This window comes from Halyomorpha halys, unplaced genomic scaffold (assembly GCF_000696795.3).
Source record: "Halyomorpha halys isolate HHAL.00 unplaced genomic scaffold, Hhal_1.1 Scaffold1598.1, whole genome shotgun sequence".
In the NCBI taxonomy this organism is placed as follows: Eukaryota; Metazoa; Arthropoda; class Insecta; order Hemiptera; family Pentatomidae; genus Halyomorpha; species Halyomorpha halys.
The window spans coordinates 200,780-228,289 of NW_027114197.1; the positions used below are offsets into that span (position 1 = coordinate 200,780).

At 29.2% G+C, this 27,510-nt stretch overlaps 1 protein-coding gene across 4 annotated transcripts in view; it reads right to left on the reverse strand.

The window, feature by feature from the left end:
- Positions 1 to 27,510, reverse strand: part of LOC106690163 (sodium-independent sulfate anion transporter) — a 190,514-nt gene that overhangs the window by 66,057 nt on the left and 96,947 nt on the right. For all 4 annotated transcript variants that reach the window (XM_014435496.3, XM_067051443.1, XM_014435497.3 and 1 more), the window contains 2 exons: positions 16,181 to 16,369; positions 1,178 to 1,213 (listed from right to left, as the gene is read on the reverse strand). In XM_014435496.3, coding sequence (XP_014290982.1) covers positions 1,178 to 1,213; positions 16,181 to 16,292 — 148 coding nt within the window. In that variant the 5' untranslated portion in view covers positions 16,293 to 16,369. The remainder of the gene's footprint in view (positions 1 to 1,177; positions 1,214 to 16,180; positions 16,370 to 27,510) is intronic.

Genomic DNA, 27,510 nt, shown 5'->3' on the forward strand with positions numbered 1-27,510 from the left:
GAGAACATGTCATATTTAGTAGGGGAGAGATTGTAGTATATCTGACAAATAGAAAGTAATTTAATTTGATAATTAAGATGGCCTCGAGATCTTCTTATTAAATACAATATACTCAACGTTATTACAATATTAACCAAAAGTTAAATATTAAGCAATGAGAAACCATATAGTTCGTATACATACATAGAGAAAAAAAAGAAAGGAAAACTGGCGTAAGGACACATTTAAGTAAGGCTAGTTACTTTGTATCGAAACTTTCAACAGCATATACTCTACCATTGAATATTTTTTCGAAGATCTGTTTATCCTCAACCAACCACTAATTGGCACAACAATAACCACTACATTATGATATTGTATCATCGAAAATAAATCACAAATTTAGTAGAAAGCACTAAGAAGTGCAAAAATGAAAAGAATAATGAAATAATTGTTAAATGGTCTTAGCGTAAAGAGGAAATTAATGAAGTAATACAGATAATAAAATATTTTCATATATATTACACTTACTGTTTAGCGGTAATCGAACAGTTTACAGTTTATAGTTAACAGTTTTATTGATAGCCTAATCGCAATAAACAATAAAATAAAATAAATTAATTGTACACATAACGAATTGTTCACTCTTTTAACTAAGATTTAAGCTTTGCCAAGGTGAATAAAAAAAATTTAAAACCAACAATCAGATATTAAAATATAATAATATGTTCAGGAAACTTTTACAATCTAGGTCATGTAAATAATATCTCAAAACTATATAACTACATAATTATCAATTTTCTTACGATTTTGTGCGTCAGAGAGTTAGTGAAACATTATTTCAATCGTAGAACCCACCAAGTGACAGGAAGGAAAAATCCTTGGCCTCAATGTTCAAATTCAAACATCGATTAATGTAGACATAAAAATGTTTATGAATTTAATTAAAGACAGGAAAAAAATCGTAAGTCATTCTCCTCATGAGTCATACAAAAGTATTATCAACCTTTTATACTATTACGTTTCGGTCACAAATTAATAAGGTTTATTTATGTTTGTTATTTTAAGTCATTAAACATAAGTTTGGTTGATTTGGCTCTGAGTAAATCGAACGCATATTGAGTCATGAGATAGAGAAATGTATACAGAAAAAACATTATATTTATAATTGTTATTTAGTGTAAATTACTTCATTTACCTGGTTTTCCTGGTTTAAATTCACCGAAAGTTTGATCTGAAAAAAAAATTAGGGTTAGAAAAATATGAATTAAAAAAATAATTAGGATTAGCAAAATATGAATAAAAAAAATTAGGATTAGCAAAATATGAATTAAAAAAATATTAATTACAATTAATAAGAGCCAGTGTCTATGTCACGAGTTGGGCTTTCTTCTAAACGAAGACAACCTTAAACCGAAATAAACTAGCTAACTACTGTAACAATACTATAATCTAGTATAAAACTAGATCACTTAAATAGTAAAAAATATAGGTTTGCATAAGTTAAGTTATATAAACAAAGGTCCCTTATGATGTTATGTGATAATAAGATCTATCATATAAAGTACAGGGATATACGAGTACATATGTACTCGTAATTCATATGATTTCTATGTTGAAGCAAAGTTAAACAAAAAAGGTTATAACCAACATCAACTTAATAATGATGACAATCAATCAAGAAAATTTGCGTATATAATAAAAAATATTTAAACAAACTTTTCACTATCTAAGTCATTTAAATTGATGCGTATTCCAATAAGAAAAATTCGGAAATTACGTATGAAAAAGGAACAATCATACGAAAGTATGGTACCTCCTTTGTTACTCGAGAATCTAGACTAATATTTAAAATAAAGTTACCACTAAGTTAATATATTTTACATCAGAACTAAGGAATAAGGCATGACCAAATTCGTGAGGCTTATGAATGCAATATTATTAATCATTAATCAATTATTTATCAGAAATATATATTAAGATGCATAGTGAAAATATGCTTTATATGCAGGAGAAAGATTGTTATAAACCATACATAATATTAATTCTTAGTAATTTTAGCCTTAAAATAAATGCTCTAAGCTGTAAGTCAGATTCCTTAACATATGCCTAAATTTGAATAATTTTTTTTTTATTTATTTTATTTTTATTTTATTTTTTTATACAATTTTTTTTTACAGTTTAGTCCGTGTTCCACACCACCAGAAGGGAGTCATCTCAGAATCGATTTATATACTCCCTTGAATACCCGGTTAAACACAAAGTTGTTTAAAACTGTATTTAACATATTTTGAACTTATTTAAAAAAAAATAATAATTTTGGCAGTCTTGGGATTGACTGACAGCAGTAAAATTTCAGAAAATAAAAAATTTTATTATTAATTATCATGTCCCTTCTCTGATAGCTCAAGGGAGAAAATACTACAGACATGTGCTAAGTTTATTCTAGCAGGAAAATTATGTACATTGTATTAGGAGCTCACTCAATCAGACCGCCACTCCCGAGATTGTTAAGCTACTGTAAGATCCTACTCTCCTGTAAGAATACTAAACTTTTCCTGCTAGAATTGACCAGTTTTTCCGCATCTCTATTATTTCCGTTTCAAAACTAATTTACTCCCTACAGTTATTTTTCTTCAGTTATAGAACGGTAGTATAGACCTTTCACTTCAACAATTACATTATGTTTCCTTTTTCCCTGAATGCCATTACCTTTAAGATTGTTAATTTTAACTTAGCATTATTTCAATTAACATACTCATCATGACTTTGTTACAATTATCAATCTAGATAAAATATTGCTACCACTGTGACACAGATAATCTTTTATTAATATATACATCAGTCTGTTTATTTTTCCAATACTTATATTTAATTGTATTTACATTCTTCAACAATTCATTACACGTTTATACTTTTACTATCCTTTTGATATTTAAATATTTTTTCTTGCAATTTATAAATTTAATTTAATGTTATTTTACACATTTATTTGAATTTTATTTCACCTTAATTATCTTACTCTATTTTTATCCTTTTACATTGTGGATTCAACATTTGTTTATGAGAAATATTTATACTCAATACAGTATTTGTATTTCCTACTTTATACCTCCACCTTTACATTTTTCATATAACTTCTTTACCCTTACGATGATTCTAACTTCTTTGTATCTTTTTATTGTAGCCCTGATAAAGATCTAAAACGTACGTCGAAACGTCGGAAGAAAATAAATAAATAGTTAATATTATTTTTTTTTCCTTCTTAACAACATTCCTAATCAACTCCTTCAAATAAAAAAATCTTTTGATAAAAACCTACATCTTTATTTATTTGACATCAGTTTGAACCTTAATTCAACATCACATCATCTTTTGAGGCAACTTCTGAAAATCAAAAGTGCTATTAAAAAATGATATTAAATACAATATACTCAACGTTATTACAATATTAACCAAAAGTTAATAGCGGAGTCTGAGATAGTGCCATGAAAACTGAGATAATCCTTCCCAATATCAGCACATAATATAAATGTCACATTAAATTTTTCTTTATCTGCTGACATTAAATGTATTACTCATAACCTATATATTTCAATTATACAATATTAATTTAAGTTGAACTCATCATTGTAAATGATCATCCTAAGCATTACGAGGAAGGACAATGTTGGTGAAGGACAGAAGCCTGGATTGGTTATTAACATGATATGTCAAGGTTATATGAGCAAATTAATTTTACAGTTGCCAATAATTATTTTGTTAACAATGCAATGTATAAAATATAGCAGTAATTAATAAGGCAAAGTGTAAGTCAGATTTTTGTGAATCAAAACTTCAGGTTTGACTCACATATACCACTATATTGAAAGATTAAAACTCAAGAGTAACCCTCTTAATTTTCCATATATACTTCTATAATATATACAGTGATTATGTAAAATCGAATAATAATAAGTAACAAATAACCAAGTAATCAATATGGATTTTTGAGAAATAAAAATTATTATGGATATGGTGTCCTCCTAAAAAAGGGATGAAACCACAAAATATTGTTGGTATAGTTATTAATGTTTTGAATACAAGTAGTTATAAAAATAAAGAGTGTAGATTTCAGACACAATAAAAGAAAATTAAATATATCTTAAAAAAATTGAAAATATATTATTTAAAAAACACAATCTTTTTCGTCACAATCACAATCGAATTTAGCCATTAGATGGCTGTTTAGATTTTTTTTTCCAAAATATTTTAGCTGTCAATTCTTTATTGAACATAAAATTCTTTAAAATGTTATTTCTTAATATTGATACGTCATTTTTTTTATAGGAATGATTCTGGGCGTATGAACACCACAAGGGGAAATAAGGTGTTTAAAAAACTTGAAAGCGAAAAATTCCAAGTTTAACAACTCATTCAGTTTGTGTTTTAAATTAGTAACTTATCGGACAATTATAATTAATTTCTAGAAATTGACAGATCAAAGTTCGTTAATTTCTGTTTTCTCCCTTATCTTTTATTTCCCTTTGTAGATATTTTTCAAATCGATTTTTAAAAGATATATGACTTTTTTTCGTATTTGACCTCATAAGAATTGTGTTGTTTTTTTTTTTTGTCAATTTTCACTTGCTTGTAAATAAATTTAAAAGTAACTGTGTTACCACCCAAAATATTCAAGAGTATTTGTAAAAATACAGTAAATCCGCTGCGACCAATTTGTTTAAAGAAGATCATGAATCCGGTAGGTGCATCCAGGCAATTCAGAACAAACCATTGTAGAATGAAGAAGTATCAGAGCCCTTTTTTATAATGAGGCACAAATTAATTCTGTTAGTCATGTAGTTTGCATTTGGTAAATTATCATTAATATGGTAAATAAAATATATAATTAAGGAAATACACGAGAGAACATGTCATATTTAGTAGGGGAGAGATTGTAGTATATCTGACAAATAGAAAGTAATTTAATTTGATAATTAAGATGGCCTCGAGATCTTCTCCTTTAGAAATGTTTTTGGAGTTCTATCAATGGGTAGATTCTCCACATGTTTTTATCATGTCATAATATCACTTACAGCAAATTTACTTGAAGTGTATCAATGTATACAGCTGTAAATATCAATAAATAAATTATTAAAAAAAAAAAAAAGACAATTTTTAATTTTTTAAATCCGCCTACGGAAATAAACCTATCCGCTCAAAGAGGCTCAATGTTATAACCATCTCCTTAAACATGGTGGTGGGTTCTTAGTGACGTTGTCTAAAAATATTGAAACTTGATATAAGAGTTGGGTGCCTTCCACACCCTAACTTGTGGCTTGTTATGATGTGAAAACAAAGCATCAATACAGAAAATAATATTTTTATTTAAATAGATAGAAATAGTAAACTGAAACACTTATCGATGAAAGTAATAAGACCTTTAAATCTACTATAATAGTAAATTTCAAGATACTAGAGTTTAATATTTAATACACTCATGCTAGGGTATCACAAATAATTTGCTATATCTTTATAGATATGTACGATATTATAGTCTCAAAGATGCCATTTATAGTTGTAAATTGGTTCATCAAACATTTAATGTAAAATTTAGGTCAAAACAAGGTTCAAGATTTGTTATAAAACCTATGAAACACACCATATCTCATTATGCATAACAGTTTAGAATTAACACTCACTAATCATCTCCAGTTAGTAAAGCAATATAGGTGAATTACTTTCTAAGGATGTTTAGGATAAAAAAAAAGTGCAGTATATAAATTAGTATTATAATTTCATTTCCTATCAGAATTCGTAATCCAAAGTAACCTAGTTCCAATAGAAATTTCTGAACTAGGTGCACTTGAAAAAAAATGGGAAAATTAAAAATATGCATTAAATATCAAATCATTAAAAATCAGATTATTAAATACTGATATAATCTAACTTAAATATTAGAGATTAGTGGTGTTAATATGTATATTGGGTCTACCCTATAGTCCAATAAAAACATCCTAAGATTCAACTGTAACTAGAAGTAAGTGTTTAAAAGTTTTTCTGACTTGTACAATACTTTCTTGTACTTTTATATTATTAAACTACAATGCTATAAATTAATAATCTTCTCTATTATGAAACAAAAAGTATTGATGCTTGTAATTTGTATACTTGTTTTTTAAGCTAATACTATTAGCTTTCATAATGAAACAGTGATCAGATGCGCAATAAACAAATTTGTACATCATTGTGGCTGAACCTAGAAGGTAACGTCACATTTTTGTTCTATACAGATGGGGAAAATTGCAAACCTCTCCAAACTAAAATATAAAATTATACTAGTTTATGAGTAATAAAACATAATCTAATAATATAATTACTAAAATGCTGGTAAAATACATACGTAATATTTATATTATAATATATACCAAAAAAAGTCAAATAAATGATTGCTGTTTAGTGTCACGAGTTAAATAATTATTGAGAGCAATAAAACCAATACTAGTTCAAAAGAGTAGGTCGAATATAATACTTAAAATTGAGACAAATAAAACCAAAGACATTCACAATGAAAATATACATAAGACAACAATGACAGTTGTTACGTAGATAGTAAAAAAAAAAAATACTTTTCTCATTTCGCAATATCTACAAATTGCAATATGGAAACGAATGATCTCAAAATTCAAATATATCTTATTAATATTAATGAGAAGTAACCTTGGGTTCATTGGCAAATCCATATTTGAGATCAATTCAAAGAATGAGGGAAACAATGCTAACAAACCTGGATTCACACGTCTGGCAATGTTAGTTTAACTATGTTCACAAATGGGGAAAGACATTTAAATTGACTTTTTGGAAATTATACTTATTAAAAATTGTAGTAAATAAATATAAAAGAATTATTTATAGTAATTACTAATTAAAATGATAGATTATAGGAAATATTCTGAAACTATAGGATTTTGAATATTAAAAAAACTTTAGTTAATATATTGCATTTTTTAGTAAATATTTCACTTTTTTTATTAAATATTTGCTTTTTTTTAAAAAAACAAAGATATGGACCCTAACAATAAACAATTTTCTGATTGATATTTGTTTCTATTCATACAATATATTTACATTCTACTGACTCTTAAAAGTAAAATTTAACTTAATAATAATTCAATTAAACCATTAACAATACTACTAGAATGGATTTAAACGAAAAGCAGAATTCGGTATGGTAATAGTGATGTGTAAATTAGTAAAAATGAGTTAACTATCAGTAAATATATAATTATCAGAATTATTTATAATTTTATCTAATATAAGATCATCAATATTTTCATTTTCAACAAATAAATTCGACCTCAAATAAGATAAAGTTTAAAGAGCTTCATGAGCAATAAAACATAAGCGATAGGAAAAGAATGCAGCCTTGAGCCAGTAATATTCTAAATTATTATAACAATTTTATGATTAGTAGGATCTATCGGTTCTGTATTTATGAATGAATCTGTTGGCTGTAGTCGAAACCTAGGAGATGAAAAACAAAACAGAAAACATCAATGGTATATGTAAAATGCTTGATAGTCATGTACTGGTGTATGAATAGAGTTTCCTTTTATTTCGTATGCCTTCTTTAAGCCAAAAAAAAAAAGATAGCACAAATTGTGAAAATAGTATATTTAAAAAATAACTATAAATGAAAATATGTAAATATACATATTTAAAAAATTAAATAATAAAATAAAGGGTCAATTATCAACAAAAATATAATTAAGAAAATACACGAGAGAAAATGTCATATTTAGTAGGGAAGAGATTGTAGTATAACTGACAAATAAAAAGTAATTTAATTTTTTTTTAAATCAACTACGGAAATTACTATCCACTTAACGAGATGTTATAACCATCTCCTTAAACATGGTGGTGGGTTCTTAGTGACGTTGTCTAAAAATATTGAAACTTGATATAAGAGTTGGGTGTCTTCCACATCCTAACTTATGGCTTGTTATGATGTGAAAACAAAGCATCAATACAGAAAATAATATTTTTATTTGAATAGATAGAAATAGTAAACTGAAACACTTAATGATGTAAGTAATAAGACCTTTAAATCTACTGTAATAGTAAATTTCAAGATACTAGAGTTTAATATTTAATACACTCATGCTAGGGTATCACAAATAATTTGCCATATCTTTATAGATATGTACGATATTATAGGCTCAAAGATGCCCTTTATAGTCGTAAATTGGTTCCTCAAACATTTAATGTAAAATTTATGTCAGAACAAGGTTCAAGATTGGTTATAAAACCTATGAAACACACATCTCATTATGCACAACAGTTTAGAATTAACATTCACTAATCATCTCCAGCTAGTAAAGCAGTATAGGTGAATTACTTTCTAAGGACGTTTAGGATAAAAAAAAGTGCAGTATATAAATTATTCTTATAATCTCATTTCCTATCAAAATTCGTAAACCAAAGTAACCTAGTTCCAATAGAAATTTCTGAACTAGGTGCACTAGATAAAAATTGAGAAAATTAAAAATATACATTAAATATTAAATCATTAAAAATCAGAATAATCTAGCATAAATCAAATCAAAATTACTTAAATATTAGAGATTAGTGGTGTTAATATGTATATTGGGTCTACCCTATAGTCCAATAAAAACATCTTAAAATTTAACTGTAACTAGAAGTAAGTGTAATCAAATTTATGTCAACTGATTGTTATGTAAAAATTTTACTAAGAAAAATATGATGCTAAAAAAGCAACAACTTCCTGGGGGTCCATAGTCCTAATATAGCAAATTTATCAAAATGGCCGCATTTATTTGTATATTTATTGCAAATAATTCCTCAAGTATTAAAACTAGCTGAAATATCATTATAAACTAATTAGCAGTGAGTTCAATTAGCTTTAATTTGAGACCACATAGAGTCCTTTATTTCCAATAATTCCTGAGATACAGTTTCCAAAAAGCAAAAAAAAAATTATTTTGTGAACTTATTTAGGCAAATATATATATATATTAAAAAAAATCTTAGGAAAATAATCATTATTAACTAATTTATAGTATATTTGACGAGCTTAGAGTAGAGCCCTACTAGAACTACGTTCAGTATTTTCATAGATACTGTTTTTTTTTTTAACTACAATATTTTCGCCCGACAACGAGAAATTAATACTACATTAATTCATTTTGGCAAATATGAAAACTACTACTCCGAGATGTTCAGTATAAACAACTTTATGGTGAACTTATCTAGCATCACGTTGAGCCATAATAGATATCTCTACATTCTAAAGTTTCTGTGATATCGAACGTTTTTAAAGATGTGAATCATTTGCGATGTTTGCAGCAAAAAAAACCAAATCCAGTAATAATATTTGTAAGCTACGCAGTAGGAATAATCTCGGAAAATATTTAATTTAAAGGGTTTTATTAGGCCTCACTTTGCAGCTCATTAAATGTACCATAAATTAGGTTATGATAATTATTTTACAATATTTTTCATGATATATGCTGAAATATATTCACAAATGTTTTCTCTTCGTTATAGTAAAATAAATATTGGTGCTTGAAAACTGTATCTCGAAAAACATTCCAAGGAATGAATTCAATAAGAGCTCAAATATTAACAAATTTAATCTATTTAAAAAATATATAATATTTTATCTTACGGTTGGTATTTTTCAGAATATTGAGCAACGAGAATATGAACAAAAATTTATTATTTTTTTCCTGAATAAAACGAAGTTCTTTGGTTTTGCCACAGAATGGTTCAAAAACTACTTTCCAAGGACATTCATTGTTCCTTTAGAATAGTCCAGGTAAAATTATGATTTTTTTTTGACAGATAATGCCCATCAGCTGTTAAAAATACTGTACTCGCCCAAAAACATGATTTTGATGGGAGTATACAGAAACAAAATAAAAATAAATAAAAATTTTTAATGGGTAAACTTTTTACTTTTGCACATAAGAAACTCAATAAAAAAGGAAAATGTTTTCACTTATAGATAGGATTTTAGGTTTAAACACAAAGGCCCCGCACAACATAACACAAGGCACTGGACACTGTATTCCGGTAACATTACGTTTTCTTCAAAATTGATGCTGCTTACAATTTTATTGGGATACTGTTAAGAATTGTTAGAAAGCCGATGAAATATAGATCTCAAAGGGTTGATTGCTCCAAATAGCAAGTGATAACATTTTTGCAACAATATACTTTTCGAACTTTATTTATAGCTCAAGTAATTATTTAAAACTAATTTAATTATTTTAACAAGGTTTAAACAAGATTACTGTTGAATTTTAAGATCTGAAGTCACCTAAAAACATTCTACTTAAATAAATACGATTGGACAGCTGAATAAGGTGATTTATCATGGAAACGAAAATACCTAAAAAAGATTTTCATTGGTATTTTTTTTTTAATGATTTAAATGAAATTATTCACGCAGACCTGGCCACCCAAGAAACCTGAACAACCGGTCATTATGCGATGAGTAATCACTTGTGCTAGACTGAATGACTCACCTGCCGGCTAAGAAATGTCTCAGCAGAAATAAATATATACTGTGTGCCAACCTCAAGAACGAGATCTAATTATGTAGATTAAGTGGAAGAGTTCTGGAACGTTCTTTAGCGGTACTCGTGTAATCAGGAGCATACTTTCACCCCCCCTCCAGCCTCAACATTCCAGTGACAATATCCAGCTGATTGTCCAGTCTGTTAAGAGGAGGCTACGAGCGTTAAGGGAACCGTGTAACCAGGATGAGTATACAATTATGTACAAAATAAAGGAAACTCATGTCACTTCGAAATTTAAAGAAAAGTGGAATAAACCCAAAGTTAATTGGAGAAAATGAGGCAAGATTTTGAAACAAAAAAAAATTAATCAAGTTTTCTCTGCCTTGGGTAGTTAAATAGCAAACCACCATTTTATATTTTTTTCTTATATTTATTAGGGCCCTGTTTTATAATAAAGAACAAACTAATACTATTAGTCTTGTCGATTTAACTTAATAAAATTACACTGACTTGTACAATAGTAACTTGTACTTTAGTACTTTTTAACTCCTGTAATATCACTAATAGTCCTCCCTATTATGAATAAAAAATAAGTATTAGTGCAATTTCCAAGTTATTTCTATGCTTGTATTTTCAACTAATACTATTAGCTTTCATTATGAAACAGGGCCCAGATGTTACGTGTTAATTTCTTAGTTTTAGAAATCAACTTTAGTCATCAACCAAGAAAAAATAAGTTAATTTCCCTCGAAATACATAGTACAAAAGTCATAGAAACATTTAAAATTTGAAACTAATGAAGCGACTTATTTTAAATTGAAAACAAAATTTACAGATCACACAACTATGATCGACGTGAGATAATTTTATAAGACGTTTTAGTAGACGAGTCAGATGCAAAAAGTCCATCTCATAGAGCAGCGGTCAAACTTTTTGATCTTAGGAACCTGTAAATTTATAATTTAAATCCCGCGAACCACTAATATGATTTTTTAGGTGTTAAATATATTTATAAAAAAAAATTGTGATCTTAGAAAACATAAAATGTACCTAATTAATAAAATGAAACTATTAATTGTGACCAAATTATTAAAGTTTTAATTATAAACCATAAAAAATAAACAAAAACTGTAAAAATAAACTAATTAAAAAATGGTTAAAGTATTTCGAACTTTTAGCATTCTACATTTCTAAAGTGATTGATGTTCCTGCTTACTTGAAATAAGATTATGGATATTTGGATCCAATGTTGTTACTGCAAGAACTTCATTTATTTCAAGCTGAGATCGGTACCGCGTTTTGATGGCTGGGACAGATGAAAAGCCTCTTTCACATAAATAAGTTGTGTTGAATTGAATCAGAATTTTAATCTTCGGTTCACTAAGGTATTCACTTATTATGTAAGCCCGAAACTGAGATATTGATAAGGATTAATGAATTTCATTTTTCTCGGAACCAGCGAAATTTTCTCGTGCACCAGTTTTGCGACCGCTGTCATAGAGCATAAATTTGCAAATGATTTTAAAACTTAACCGGCAAAAGAGAAATGGATTTGAAAACAAAGATGACGGTGTAATCTAAGTCTTTATACCTACGCCGATGCAGCTCAAGGTGGCCTAGTGCCAAATAATTCGAAAACCACAACTATACAAGCCACATAAATGAAATTTTTGAGGAAAGCTTTCGAGCTCGAATTAGAGAAGAAACAGGACAGGACCCGCTTATAGAAAATGTGCGTAGAAAAAAATGACATGGTATGGCCATGTGCAAAGAACTCCGATCAGCAGACTTCCATAAAGTATTTGGAAGGCAAAGACTGAGAGAAAACGACAACGAGGACGTCCGAGGAATAGTAGGAGGACTTCATATCGGATCTGGCAAGAAACAGGAGAATCGCTCTTGATGAAGTCACGGAGTTGGCAACGGATAGAGACTTAAATACCTCTTTATGTATCCAGGCTGCCCCGAGACAGTATTGTAAGTGGGTTAAAGAAGAAGTTTCGTTCACAATTAACATGGAAACGCATTTCTGGTGGATGTAAAACTCTAACTAATTTAATATCATAACGAATTAAGTGTATTTTTCACCTATAACACCTAAAAGATGCATCCTAGGGAAATAGTTATTATATAAGAAATTAAATAACATTAAATTTTGTGACGAATGAATACAATAACATATTGATTTGATTAATCATCGTGTCGTAAACCGTAAGTCGTTACTGAAAAAACGAAATTTATTTACAAATTTTGCCAATATTGAAGTATAGTACGGCTTATTAAATACGGAAATGAATTTATGACGGTCCTAAAACTGTTACCAAGCAGCTAATTAATTGGATCAAATAATAAATCTGAGATTTTAATTAGAATAGGTCTTTTTTTCGTCTAATCGGTGGATCCTATTAAAAAAATAAAGGTATAATGAAAGAATTAAAGAACAGTAAACATTTTTTTTAAGTCAATATACAAATAGAACAGTTTTTTTTTTACGCCAATTCCACTTGACCAAATTAGTACTTCATGGTGTTCATTCCAAGAATAATTTAATGATTTTTAATTTTTTTTTAAATTTAAGATCTATCGTTAACGACTTAAAAATGAAAAATGATCTAACAAATAATTCTATAATTCATTACTTAATAAAATTAATTAGCTGCTTATATTATTTTAAGACCAACCAGAAATGCGTTTCCTTGTTAAGTTTGGATACATAAGCAGCACTACTGCTCAGTTTCGGCAAAATATTAAAATAAATTTATCGTTCATGACTGCTAACGGTTTACAACAAACCACTTATCCAAATTAATAGGTTGTACTTACTCGATGCAGAAAGATTTTTAATTTATTATGTAATAACTGTTGCGCATAAATGCACCGTTTAAGAGATATAGGTAAAAAAATAACTTATTCTTATATTTATTTAATTAATTACCTAATTAGTAAGTTTTATGGCAACCAGAAATACGTTTCTATGTTAAGTTTGACAGAAACGAATTTTAAGATTATTTTTAGATGTATGTTGTATGTAAGCAATGGATTTCTTGCATAGGGCCTTTTCACCTTTTTATTGTGTGTTATTTAGTGATATACGAAAAATATAAAATTATTGTATAACAATTTTTAGTGTTTTTGTTTCAATAAACTTTTGAATATTATACATTCTATGTTAAAAACATATAAATGAATAATTATGGAGACTAAAACCTCAACAGAAGATAAAAATATTAAAATATATTAGGAGGTTATTATTGAATGATTCAAAATTAGATTTAAAAAAAAATTAAAATCTGTACCACTAAAAACTATGTTTAAGGGTTAAGGATGCAGTAGTTTGTAAGGAAGTACTGTTCCTAGACCAACGGTTGTGCAAGGGGGTGCTTTGGTCAGAATCACGCTCGACCGTCAGATTTTTATTCAATTAAGGGACCCAATTCATGAGGTTGAGTAGACCCTAGGAAGGCTCCAGAACCCTCAGGGTTGACTCATGGCTACACTATAAGAGAAAACAATTTTCAACCAAGCCGGATTCGAAGCCGGGTCCTCGCAGTTAGTAGCATTGTGACTTACCACATACACATACACCGTGCGCCCTCAAAATTAGATAAGACTACAAAATAAAGGAAGAAACATCTAGACTGAAAATCCAACCAGAAATTACGAGTCATAAAACATCAAAAATAAATTAAAAGAAAATACAAACGAATATAATAACAATGAGATTTAATAAAAATGTATTTCACTTATTTAAAATAAAGAACTAATAGAACCTAATACAAATGAACGATTCATTATATTAACAAATCGTTACACCCTTCACCTTCGATCCAATCTAAGATAATTCATTGTTTGTTAGACCATCGCAATTCTTACTCCACAACATGTTGCGATATGTGTGTATCTCCAGGCAGAGAATAAACAGCCATGATATGATTTACCTATTGCAATAAGGAAAAGAAACCTTGTCCTTAAATATTTAAATTTTTAGTAATGAAATCTCTTGAAAAAGCTGAATAAAGTAATTATTATTTTGAAAAATTTTAATTGGAATTACAATATAACGATAATTTTATCTAAAATGGTTTCAATATTTTTTTTTTCAAGTCTCAGGGGATGATGGGAAATCGGGTTGAGGGGGACACTTTTTACTACATTGGTAATGAATTCGAAAAGGAGGCTGAGGAATTGGATATTTTGGAAAAGAGTAATATCCTGTGTCATTCTAATGGTGAATATTTCAATTTTAATTCAATAAATAAATATATATATATATTTTCTTCTAGGCCCCATGGGTGCACGTAAGGAGGAAGTTATGAACACCGCTTGAAGGTAGCCTTTTGTTCTGCATTCTAGTAATGCATTTTAAGAGGGAGCTGGAAAAATTTGTTAATTTAGGAAGGAGTAGTCTGCATTTTGTGTTATTCAATTTAATGTAATTTAAGAGGGGAAAAATGATAAAGATCTGATCATTCAATATTTTAATTTTGTTTTTATTATACCACGAATTTAATAATAATAATATTCTTCATTTATCCTGGGATTGATCCCTTTAGAATAACATATAGGCGTCAAAATTAGGCTTTAAAGACTTACAGTAAAGTACAAAATAAAAATGAAATTAAAAAAGTCATAAAATATAATAAAACAATGAATTTAAAAAGATAAATAAAAATAGAATATAGTTTTATTTTATGTCATATCATAAAACATAAGATGACTAACTTCTGATAATAAATAAAAAGGAAAACAAATGATAAAAAATCAAATACAATTAAACTAAAAATAATAAATCGAAAAGTACAGTTTCTGCTAATATACATATCTACAAGTATAAACGAAAATCTGAAACATTAAATACAGAATATATATATAAACCTTGTTTGAAACTTAATTTACAATTAATTATGCGGCTAAGGAAAACAATTTTTATCAAAATCGTGTCAAATGGACTTAAGGTCATCTCATACATATAAAACAAACAACAATCATGAGATTTTGAATCTATTGTTTCCCCGTAGACAAAGCAAATAGGATTTTTTTCGTAAACATAAATTTCTTTCTGAAAGTAACTAAAAATTCAGGAGTTGTTTACATTGAGTGATGATAACAATATGCTACGCCGTAAATATCAAATCTGCTTTTGATAAGGTATGCCGGACCAACATTTATAGCAAATTAAAAGGCGAATTCCTTCCTGTCAAGGACCTGTTCAGAATTCAGATAAATACATTTGGATGCCTGTAGTGACCAATGGATGACGTTGATTCCAACATGTAGAGACCTTACATTGAAATAGATGAATTATTAAGATCCATCGTAAACTTACTTCGCACGGTTCAGCAAGAGCCACCCACAAAGCTCGAATACATAGAAGTAATAAATAAAGGTCCAAATCGGGTCTAACCCAGTAGTGTCTAGATGCGGCTGTACAAATCAAATATCTTAAATAGCAAGAACATGGACTATTTTTTAATTATCTTGCAATAAAATATCTTAGATATGCTTAATAAAAAACTTGCAATGCCACTAATAATCGCTGCCTTCATATCACCTCGGGATGGCAGCAAATCATTCTTTTTATATTTAAAATAAATCTTGTATATATTTAGATAAAATATTTAAATTAGCAAAACATTTTTTTTTTCCCATTAATTGTGACATAAAAGCATAACAGTTACCTGGAGATCCATTGTCATGGATATATGCTAGATTGTAGACGCCTCCATCTTCGAGCCTGCTGAAGCCAGTCAGCTTCACGTCCTGGCTGGTCTCTTCTGGATTCTTAGCCATTTCCTCGTTCAATTATTCTGCGCCAGATAAGACCATACTGAATAACTCACGTCTTAACAAATATAATTTCGTGCCCCCTGAAAAAAAAATTAATAAATGTAATTAAAAAAACTAATAATACATTAGATATAACTAAGGGCTATAAAAGAATAATTTTTTTCGTATTATATTCTTCATTTCTTCCTGATATTTAGTAAGAACTATAGAGAAAAATCGAACTAATGAATGTTCATACTATTTTCTTCATTTTTTTCTGAATATAGAGAAACAGTACAGACAAAAATTACAAATATTATTTATTAACATTATTATTTAAATTACAAATATTAGAAAGACGGCAGGCCAAGTGGGATGAAATTTCTGCGAGTAATTTAAAAGAAATCAAAAGATCAGTAAAACCATGGTCGACATCCTACCGCAACAGCCGCAGAGAAGTTGTTCTAACCCGCTTGAGAATAGGTCATACCCTCCTCACGCACTCTCACCTGATCAGAAAACTGCCACCTCCAACGTGCAAATATTGTCAGTCCATTCTCACGATTAAACATATTTTTTAAGAATGTACTCACTATTTGCCAACAATAAACAGGATAGGACTGACCCCAAATTTATCAGAAGCTCTCACAAATGAGAAAGATAAAATTACATTAATGTTTGAATTTTTAAAAGCACATCACCTTATTTCTAAATTATAACTCCTCTTCGATTTTAATTTTTTTTTTAATTTTATTTATTATTAATTTTTACAAAAGTTTTAGCATGCCAATGGCGTTGATGACCAGAGGGTTTTACGCCTCTAAGCAACAATAAACAAACAAACAAACTACAGACAAAAATAGAACTAATGAATGTTTAGCATTAGCTGTTTATCAGTGGTAACGTGCAGAAATGAAAAGTACAATTTCATTCTAAAAAGAAATATACTACATACCGCACTATAACAGAATAAAAGCAACAAGTATATATTGCTATACACTATGATATAATATACATTGCTATAATTGCTTTACACAATAAGTACATATGTAAGAATTGGACTCATGCCTAAGTTGTAGCACTTGCGGTAACTATCTATAAATACGGATATTGTGTGGATACCCTGTTTACATGCGAAACCTACCCTTAATATGATGAGTTAAAAAATTGGCGGAGCTAAAACAGCTGACTTAATAATAAACTTCAACAAAAGTTGCACAAATGAATCAAGAAACGTTTTAATGTAAAACTCTAGATAAAGCCTTTTTCTAATTAACAAATAGTCAAAACAAAATATATGCCCATTTTTATCGCACAATCACAATAAGGTTTTGCAGTTCACTGTCGTGGCGTATACATTTGAGAGATAGTCATTGTTATGACAGGTATAGCATAACATATCGTTATCGTGATGGTTAACTTTGGTTGCTCTAAGGTTAATAGCAGCGTTATTTTATTTTTAATTAGTATTGGAATAATGTTTCTAAAAGGCTTTTTCTTCATAAATGGTCGAGAAATGAGAAAATTTTAATGGGCTACTTACTATTTTGGAAACAACGTTGTGAAAATTATTTTTAATTCATTTTTCGATTAATAAGGTTCATTAATAAAAACAACAAAACAAAACAATTTTTTTTTGTTTTGCTGTTTAAAGTTTAGCAAAACCTTCCTGCATTATACAAAAAAGTAGGTTACACATACTACATTGCATCATACGCATACCCTTCTATATCCAACCATCGAACAGAAGTCTAACATCAGCCGGGAGACAAGCCTTCTCATGATAGTCAACATCGATCAATGCAGCCATCAATCAAAGTACTGCAAGATTGAAGCAAAGCTTCAGCAACTGCAAGTTGATAATAACGTTGCTGCACCCATTTACCCTCTGTTCGATTAATCAGGTTTTGTAAGGATTATTGATATCATATTCTAGATATTATCTAATAGTATTCATTAGTGTTTGATACCTACAGAGTACAAACATATTACAACAAATACCTAAGTAGAGTAAAGAAGATATTCAAGTAAACAAATGAAGAATTTCATAACAACTTAATACATTTACCTTATTCTGAAAAATATATATATTTTTTTTCGGCCAAGACTCCCATTGGAGTCCTATACTGCGCCTAACCATGGTTGGGGGTCAAAGTTCTCCATTTTGTGGGACCCGCCACTCAATGAAAAAAGTCAACGTCCCACGTCGGATTTAAACCGGCACTGGCAATAGACATCAAATTGGTAAGACTGTGTCTTAACCACTGAGCTATAGGCGGCCCTGAAAAATAATTTCTTTAGACCGATAATTCATAAACAGTGTCATTAATGTGGAGTTTTTTTTTCTTCGCAGTTCAAGTAAAAAAAATTCTAAAAGCTTGCAATTAAATTATTTATATAATGAATAACCAAGGCAGTATTACTCTTTCTTAGACCCTTGATAATCCATCGCAAGATTACTAATTACTTCATTTTAGAGTTCTATCGAATTCATCTCTTTGATCTGCAGGATTAAAAAGATTCTTACCTTTATTCTATAAGTGTTTTCAAGGTAACAGGTTCGTTTTATTTTATTTTATTCCCTATCTTTATTTTACCACCCCTTTTTACTCAATTTTTCTTGCCCACGTTATTAGTTATGCTCACCATATATTATTGTTGTTTTCAATCTAATCTTTTTTTTTTTCTATTCATTTCTTTTGTTAGACTTTACTTATATTTTGCCTCTTTATCAATTATTATGGTTACATATATTTTCTTTCTCTCAATTTTCTTTTTCTTTCCATATTTCAATTTTTAAATTATTAATAACTAATATATTCATACTTCTTTGCATTATATCACTTAATCTTTATTTTATTTTCTTAATTATGTTATTGTACCTACTTATTCAATTACCTATGAATACATTTTATTTTCTACTTCTCTCATCACTTCATTTTATTAATTCTGTAAAATTATTCACTTTATGTCATTCTGCTTATATTTTGTTTTTTATTTTCTATACTAATTGGTTGTTATCTTGTTCCGTTCTTAGTCCTGATGAAGGCTAGAAACTCTAGCCGAAACGTTGGCACAATTAAATAAGTTACATCAACTTATTTGTGTTTCATTTTGACACCACCCCCAACCATCTTCTCCTCTTACCGTATATTCTCTATCATTTTTTTAGGTTCATTACTTTGTGTATAACGAGGTTGTGATGTACTTATAATCGAAGATTTTAATATGTTTTTTTTAAAATAAATTCTCCAATAATTGTTTTCAGAAATATAAATGATTATAATATTCAAAAGTTATTTAAAAATCGAACGAATTAATTGATCCATTAAATTTTTAAAAAAATCAAGATATCCTTTGGAGCTAATAGCAGTTAGGAAAAAAAACTAATCGGTCTGCTTAGGAGATATAATCTTTGAAATGATGGATACTGTTCTGAGGATTTATCCACCTCCCATCCATTAGCACAATTACCCACAACATGTACTTACACTAATGACGGCATTTCGATAATTGGTAATCCGACCAATTGGGTCAGCTGCCCACTCGATGGGCCGATGACGTACATCTTAGTAAAAGTGCAAGAACACATCGGGGTCAGGAACAGGACTTTCTTTAGACTACTCAATTCGCTGGATAGTAGTATCCAAGGACTTCCCTTGTTTTTCCAGAGGAAACTGGTCTCAAGGCTATACAATACCATGGTTTTTAAACTGGAAAGCTTGATGAAGCACGAGGATGATCTGGTGCTTATTTCTCTACTAGCATTTATAGAACAATTCTAGTCTTGATATTCGAAAAATTGAAAATTTTCTTTTCGATTTCTGGATAATAAAGAGGAATTGCTACGCTGAATAAATTCTTCATCTCTTTGAGTATATGGAAATTTAAAATGCATAATATTTTAGATAAATATATAATTACTGACTTTAAAATATCAAATAAAATTAAACATCATGAGTCATTCATTACCTGGAAATACTTAAATTACACTTCCTTATATCTCAATAATAAAAATTCATAATATCGAGTTGCGAAATTTATACATACTTAGTACCATAGTACCTTCACTTTTAACTGAAAAACATTTAATTATAATAGAGGAGTGCAGAGTGAGGAACTGAAAAAGTGCTTTTTGGGAAGCGAAAAAAAAAATTTTAATAGAAAAGATAATCTTTCAAAACTGTGCTGTTATTCTGCACTTCCATTTAATCATTATGGTTATCTTGTTTTTGTTATTAGCTCTAATAAAGGCCTGAAATTCTGGCCGGAATGCCACTAATAAAAAAAGTTTCATCTTCTCCTCATATTCCAAATTAATGGATTATATAAATTAATGAAATAGGAAAATTAATTAAAACATGATCCAAGAATGTCAGGTCTAATACTAGACCAGTTGTCCCTGGAATGCCCCTTCTACTGCAGCCTGTAGGTCATAAAGCTGCACTCGTTTGTAACCTACGTGGTCAATGATTTCTATGCAATATGTCATCGTGTTTCACACTTTTGATATCTCAAAAATAAAACGAACCGAGGTATCAAAAAGATTACTTCAATAAGCTATTATGAAAACTACATAAAAAATAAAATTGGATGTATATATTTATTTTAATCTGTATTAGAAACATTTATGAGGTGTAGTTAGTTGACCGTAGATTAATGATTGGAGAAGTTTGTCGTGGGGTACGGTCAGCAAAGAACAACATAAATAAACAAAACCATATTTATTTATTTTATGCCGACGTTTTGACCTGAGTTTCAGGTCTTCATCAGGGGTTGTGGCGTAAAATGTAGGCTAGCAACTGTTGCTAGTCCAGTCATAAGACATGAAACTCAGGTCGAAACGTCGGCATAAAATAAATAAATATGGTTTTGTTTATTTATGTTGTTCTTTGCTGACCGCACCCCGCGACAAACTTCTCCAATCATTAGAAACATTTATCAAATAGAAGCTAGTTGTCTAATTATTATAATAAACAACTTATAATATTAGTTTCGACATTCGATTAATCTTAAAAAGCATAAACTGAAACATTAATTATTTTATTATATATTGAATGATTTTAACGTGTGTTTAAAAAAAAAAAAATCTATTATTTTATATATAATCTTATCACTTCTTCGAGACTGGTTTTAATATTTAAATAAAATATATATAAAGCCCGTAACCAACATAAATTGGATTTTGACAACATAATATTTTTACATAACGAAAATAATACGTTCAAAAGAAAAAATATTTAAGTCTATTTATATAACAGACTATATTAATTATACAGTTAATTTTAAAACAGATACAAGAAATTTTAAACAACACTATGCAGACATTTTAAGTAAAATTAGTTTGCGAATAATAAGGTTAAGTTTTATGTTTGTTTTTTTCTTATTTATTGACATTTACAACTGTATATACATAAAAATACATCCACTAAGTTTGATGTAAGATAATAATAGGCATGTAGAGAAACTACCCATTGGCATTAAGATCCTATAATGCGCCATAACGGCTACTAAATCCAAGGAACCTAGTTTGAATCCGGCTGGGCAGAAAATTGTTTTTATCTTTGGAACTTTTAAGGTTAATATCCTAAATTAAATTAAATTAATTTAAATTAGAAGGTCCCGTGGCTATTTTCTTTTTAGACGCCTCGGAGGATTATAAGGGATTGTTGTGGATGAAAGATTAAGAATTAATGGGTTAGAATGGTTAAGGAGTTTGGAATGAAAATACGCATATCTGTTTTGGGCCAAATCTGGAACAAATGGGATGTTAAGGTCTTTGTGAATGAGTTTATTTGTAACGGAATAAGGAGCATAAAGAATTTTACGTAGGATTTTGGATTGTAAGGATTGGATGCGGGAGGAATTTGATGGAGTCCCAGAGCTCAATTCTATATGTCCATATTGGTCTGATTATCGTAGTGTATACAAATTTTTTGTAGTGAATGGGAAGTTTAGAGCGTTTGTCAAATAAGTGTTGTAGCAATCGGAATCTATGGGCAGTTTCTTATCGTTTCAGTCTTGTGTGTGGGTTTTCAAAATTTAAATTATAAGAAAAGGATATTTATCAAAGTTCAAAGAAATTTATGTTTTATATTTACAATCCATTCCTTTTTTTTTGTATTTATATGTCTTATTTTTAATTGATATTGATATGTTACTTTCAGCTTTAGTATACTTACATTCTAATTACTTTATTATTATCAATGTTTCTATTATATAATAGACGCCTGTGTACCCCTATTTATTCTAATTATTGTATCCATTCTTTTAACTTTATTTCTTTTTTGTATTCTATCTGTGCATATTTATATATTTTTTTAAATATAATTTCTCCCCCGTCCTATAATGTATATCATCATTTAGTGGTTACCTATTTAAGTATTTTCTTTAATTTTCTATACTGTTTACCTTAAAATATTTTCAAATGTAGCATACTTTAACTGCCAATCCCCACTCTTCTCTATACATCCTGTCAAACAATTCACTTTGGCTCTGACTTCTAGTCTGTATGGTATTCTTATTCCCCTTTCTATCCATCTCTTAGTTTGTACTTTAATTTCTATTTCTTCTTTTCATCTGTTATTATTTTTTTACCATCTTCCTTTTTTTATTACATTCGGTCAACCATCGATCTACCAGTAAATTAAAATGATTAGGAAAAATAATTATTTATAAATATAGAAATGAACGACAAAATAATAAAGAAATAAAACAATATTCAATATTATCGGTCATAGTATCATAATGGATACATTTAAAAAATAATGTGTGGTGCATAAAAATGTTATAGCCTTTAGGGAAAAATCAGTGATTTTATTTTGTTTTCTTTTTTCAATTAGGAAGTGTGAAATTAACAATTACCTTAAAAATTATTACTTCCCCATTGAATACTAAATGAGGAAAGTGGAGTTTAGTCACGTGCAATAGAGTCCAACAAAGCAATGTGCCAAATGAGAAATATCCAGAAATATTATACTGAGTTACTCTCCTTAGATAATTGAGTACGTAATAGTCTAGAGATTATTTAAAATAAAAGCAACTAGCATACATAACATATTTTAATAATTTATATTTAATTATTCATTTAACAATTATTATTTTGTAACATTTTGTTAATCTTATAAAAAATTTGTTTCAATACTAATAATATACATAGAATTCATAAAATTATAACACTAATGTACTTTTTAATAATAATAATAGGTTAGAAAAAACTTTTAGAAATTTTAGTTTATTTTCTTTTCTTGAATCTTTATTAGTACGCAAACCTTAGTAGGAAGCTCACATGTTGAGCGATGTGGTACCGTAGTTGTCTTTATATGCGGTTTGTGAAAATAAGAGATTAAATTAAATTAAAAAAAAAATTAGTATGTACATATGCGTGTGGCTCTTGACAAAGGAAAGCTATGAACCGGATTGTGGCTCCTTTTGGTCTCATATGCTTTCCCTGTCATGGGATATTGGCTATTCCAATAGCCCATTAAAAACAGGCATCAAATTCTTTTCCTGAAGAACTTTCTAAATTGACTGGGAATAGATGGGTGCTTACACTGCCAATTTTCGTTCCCAGCAGCCAAGTTCAAAGGTTAGTAACCCCATTTAACAGGTAATAGAGATGTGAGGAGTGGCAACTTAGTTTCCCCGTGGGTTGGACCGCGAGAATAAACATTTAAGGAAGACGTGTACACGTATGCATATGCAATTTATTACTAAAACGAGATATCCAACTTTAAAACCTAATGAATATGTACGAGTCTACTGTTATATAGGGTATATACTATTTTTTTAACACGAACCAGATTTTCATAAAATGAGAGGATTTCATTCAAAATCGGTTTAAATTCATGCAAACCCATACAACTTTGAAGAAATCCTCCCCTAATTATGATCTAGAACTAAAAAGTCAAAGAAATAAAAATATAATATAAATATAAAGCAAATTAGAAAACCGACTAAACTAGTTTTGGAATCTGAAGCCTCTATTGGGCCCGTGAAATAATAAGTTGTGCCAAGAGGAACAAAATTAGGCCATATATAAATTCCGTTGAACACCCTATAGAGATTGAACAATGAGAAGAAAGAAAGTAAAATTTATTCTGGAAGATTCTTATTAACTTATCTGAACATCTTTATTATTCAATGTTTAGGCGCTTGAAGAATTTTTTCCAAAATTAATATTTTTCTCAATTTAAGTTTATTCTCCTGAAAAATATCTTAATATGTTATATCCTACAATTTATATTTTATTACTAATCACATTATCTAACTGATAATGACACGAATTTATCAGATACTTTACATACATTTTTATAATTCCTTGTGGTATAGATATAATCATACTGTCTAAGACTAAAAAAAGTTACTCAAAAATATATTAAATAATTACAATTATTAATTATAAAATGCATACTTTATTTTTGTCTGAAAAAATTGGTGATGTTTTGGCCAATACAGTTTATGATAATCAGGACTGATATGAAAAGAGAATTGAAATTTATATTTTACTTATCCTGACAGATATATTCTGTAAATATGTTCTTATAATATTCTTTATACACAACATGAACATCCAAACGATAAAAAAAGTAAACATCACTATCAAAATACAGTAATGAAACACATCAATAAATGTTTTAGCGAATTCTAAAATAACATTTATCAAGTTTATATGTTATCCAAGTAATATTGGTTTTTGTCAACACAATTTAAATATAAACAAAAAACTGGTTTACAATATTTTAAGAAAAGAAAAAGAATAGTCTATTGACATTTATCCTTATTTGTTACGAATAGATCCAGGAAGAAACGTCCTTTTTATTTCACTGGCATTGGCCTTTTATAATCTCTGCTTAAATTTATAAAACTATATCGATTATTAAGTGTTAATAACACCGGGCGATAAATACTACACAAAAAACGACTTTCCCGTTTGTTTTTTTTTAAATAGTTTACGCGGGACTACTTTAACCGTTCTTCCGAATGTTGTTCTATATTATTATCATAGAAGCAGTATGGAAATTTCCAGAGCGTTATATTGGTATGGAAACCATAAAAAACAACTAAAATTCCTTTGACAACAATAAAGAAAAGTTATTTCTTTTTTTTATTTCTATATTGACATTTACAACTGTACATAATGATACATCCAGTAAATCTGATGTAAAATCATAATGGCATGATACAGACGAGAAACTACCCAATGGTAGCACTCTAATATTTCTTCATTAGAAGGTCTCGTGACCATCTTCTTTTCAGGCGCCTCGGAGAATTGTCAGTAATGATAGAGGAAGCAAGGTTAGAAACTAGTGGGTTTGGATGGTTAGGTAGTTATTATTGAAAGATTGATATCTGATTTGGGCTAAATCGTTTACATATGAAACTTAAGTTCTTTGTGGATGATATTATTTGTGACAAAGAGGCATTGAGGATTTTACGAAGGATTTTGGATTGTAAGGATTGGATACAATAGGAATTCGATGGTTTAGTGGATCCTCAAAGTTCAACTCTGTCCAAATAGGTCTTATTTTAGTCATGTAGATCAGTCTTTCGTAATGAATTAGAAGTATAAACCGTTTGTACATAGTATTCTTCTGGAGTATATTATCTTTCGAATATTGATTTTTTTTTTAAGTGATAGGGTTCCATAGCATTTTAATTTTCTGTTTCGGAGGATTATCCTCTAAAATATCTTGGCTGATATATTCCAGTAATTCAACTGCATACGCTCCAAAAGGGCGAACTGTTCTAGGGTTATAATAAAGACTGCTGTTTCCAGAAGTGGATTACCTCAGCCTAAACCCTACCGTCCATCGGTACACCACATTTTTACTTTTCAATAAAGAAGTTTTTAGGGTTGCTATCTTCGAACTTAGTCCCTTTTTTTCCAGTCGTGCCTCAGACATGACAATTTTTCCGTCCCAATATTTTTAAAACCGGTTCTGCTGAGACGAGGTCGGCCTCATTTGGGTTTTTTTAACGATGGCGATATGCTTGTTCTTTATCGGGACCATTCGGAACCGTCTATACACGTTCACAATTACACGTCTTGAATAAATTCAAGAGAAAAGTGACTCTCGCAGGTATTCTCCTTTCGGATATATCCAAGAGGTGACTTGTCTTTAGAAAGTTAAGAGAACCATTATTAAAGCAGACACTGAAAGCTGTACCGCTTTCGTGGTCATTGGACGAGATTTATAGCCGGAGTAACGCGAGGAACTCGGCCTGACACATATAGCAACTGGTATCGTGATAGGATTAGCAACGAGCTATTGGAACTTGGGTCGTAAACGGGTAATGACTGTTATTAAACTGAAAGCAGAAATCATAGTGACAAGAACTGTTACTGCGACGAAATGAATTAGCAATATTTGCCAAACATTTGTAGAATAATCATCCGATTTAATTTAACATTTTTATTTATGCTGATGGAAGTTCACAACAAAAAATAATAATTACAAAACATTTTATTAATCACTTCATTCGTCATCCTATACGTATCCATTATCATCGATCGCGCCTCGTATAGATTCACAAAACTTAATATCTTTAACCTGTAACTGATACCGTCAAAGTTTTTATCAGTCCATATGTCAACTGGAAACACGCCTTAAAATCAACGACTCGAGCTATTTTAATTGTTTTTAGCTAAACATAGAGAGGGATAATTCATGCTTCATATGTATGTACACCTTCCTACTATATCCCATTTGGGCAGGTCAAGGAAAGATAGTAAAGCAGTATATGTAAAAAAAATGAAGAAACAGTTTTTTTTTTTTTTAATTCTGACTTAATACATCAAAGAGTTCGCGATTAGGCTGAAAAATAATAAATGCGTGCAAGTCCAGCACGAACAAAATTACTTGCAGCAGCGCGCTAGGTGGCAGAACTATTTGGCAATGAAAGAACTATTTCCCCTTTATAGTACGCGTAGGTTTAAAGCCAGTGATGTCATCCATGGGTAGTAAAATTTAATGGTTGCGAGTCGAGAGAAGCAATAATTGTTAATGAAAAACGATCACTGCAAAAGATGATAAACTTTGCACATTCGTCGACGATTTTATTCTAAGACGGGTATGTCTTGTTGGATCATTGTTGCCTTAATTGTGAATTGAAGTGTGAAATTTTGAATTAATAAAAAAATTGTGAATTGAATTAATTGAAAAGTGGAACAAACGCAACATTGGAACCTATGGTGAAATTTGATCAAATTTTATGGTAGAGTTTGGAATGGTGGAGAAAC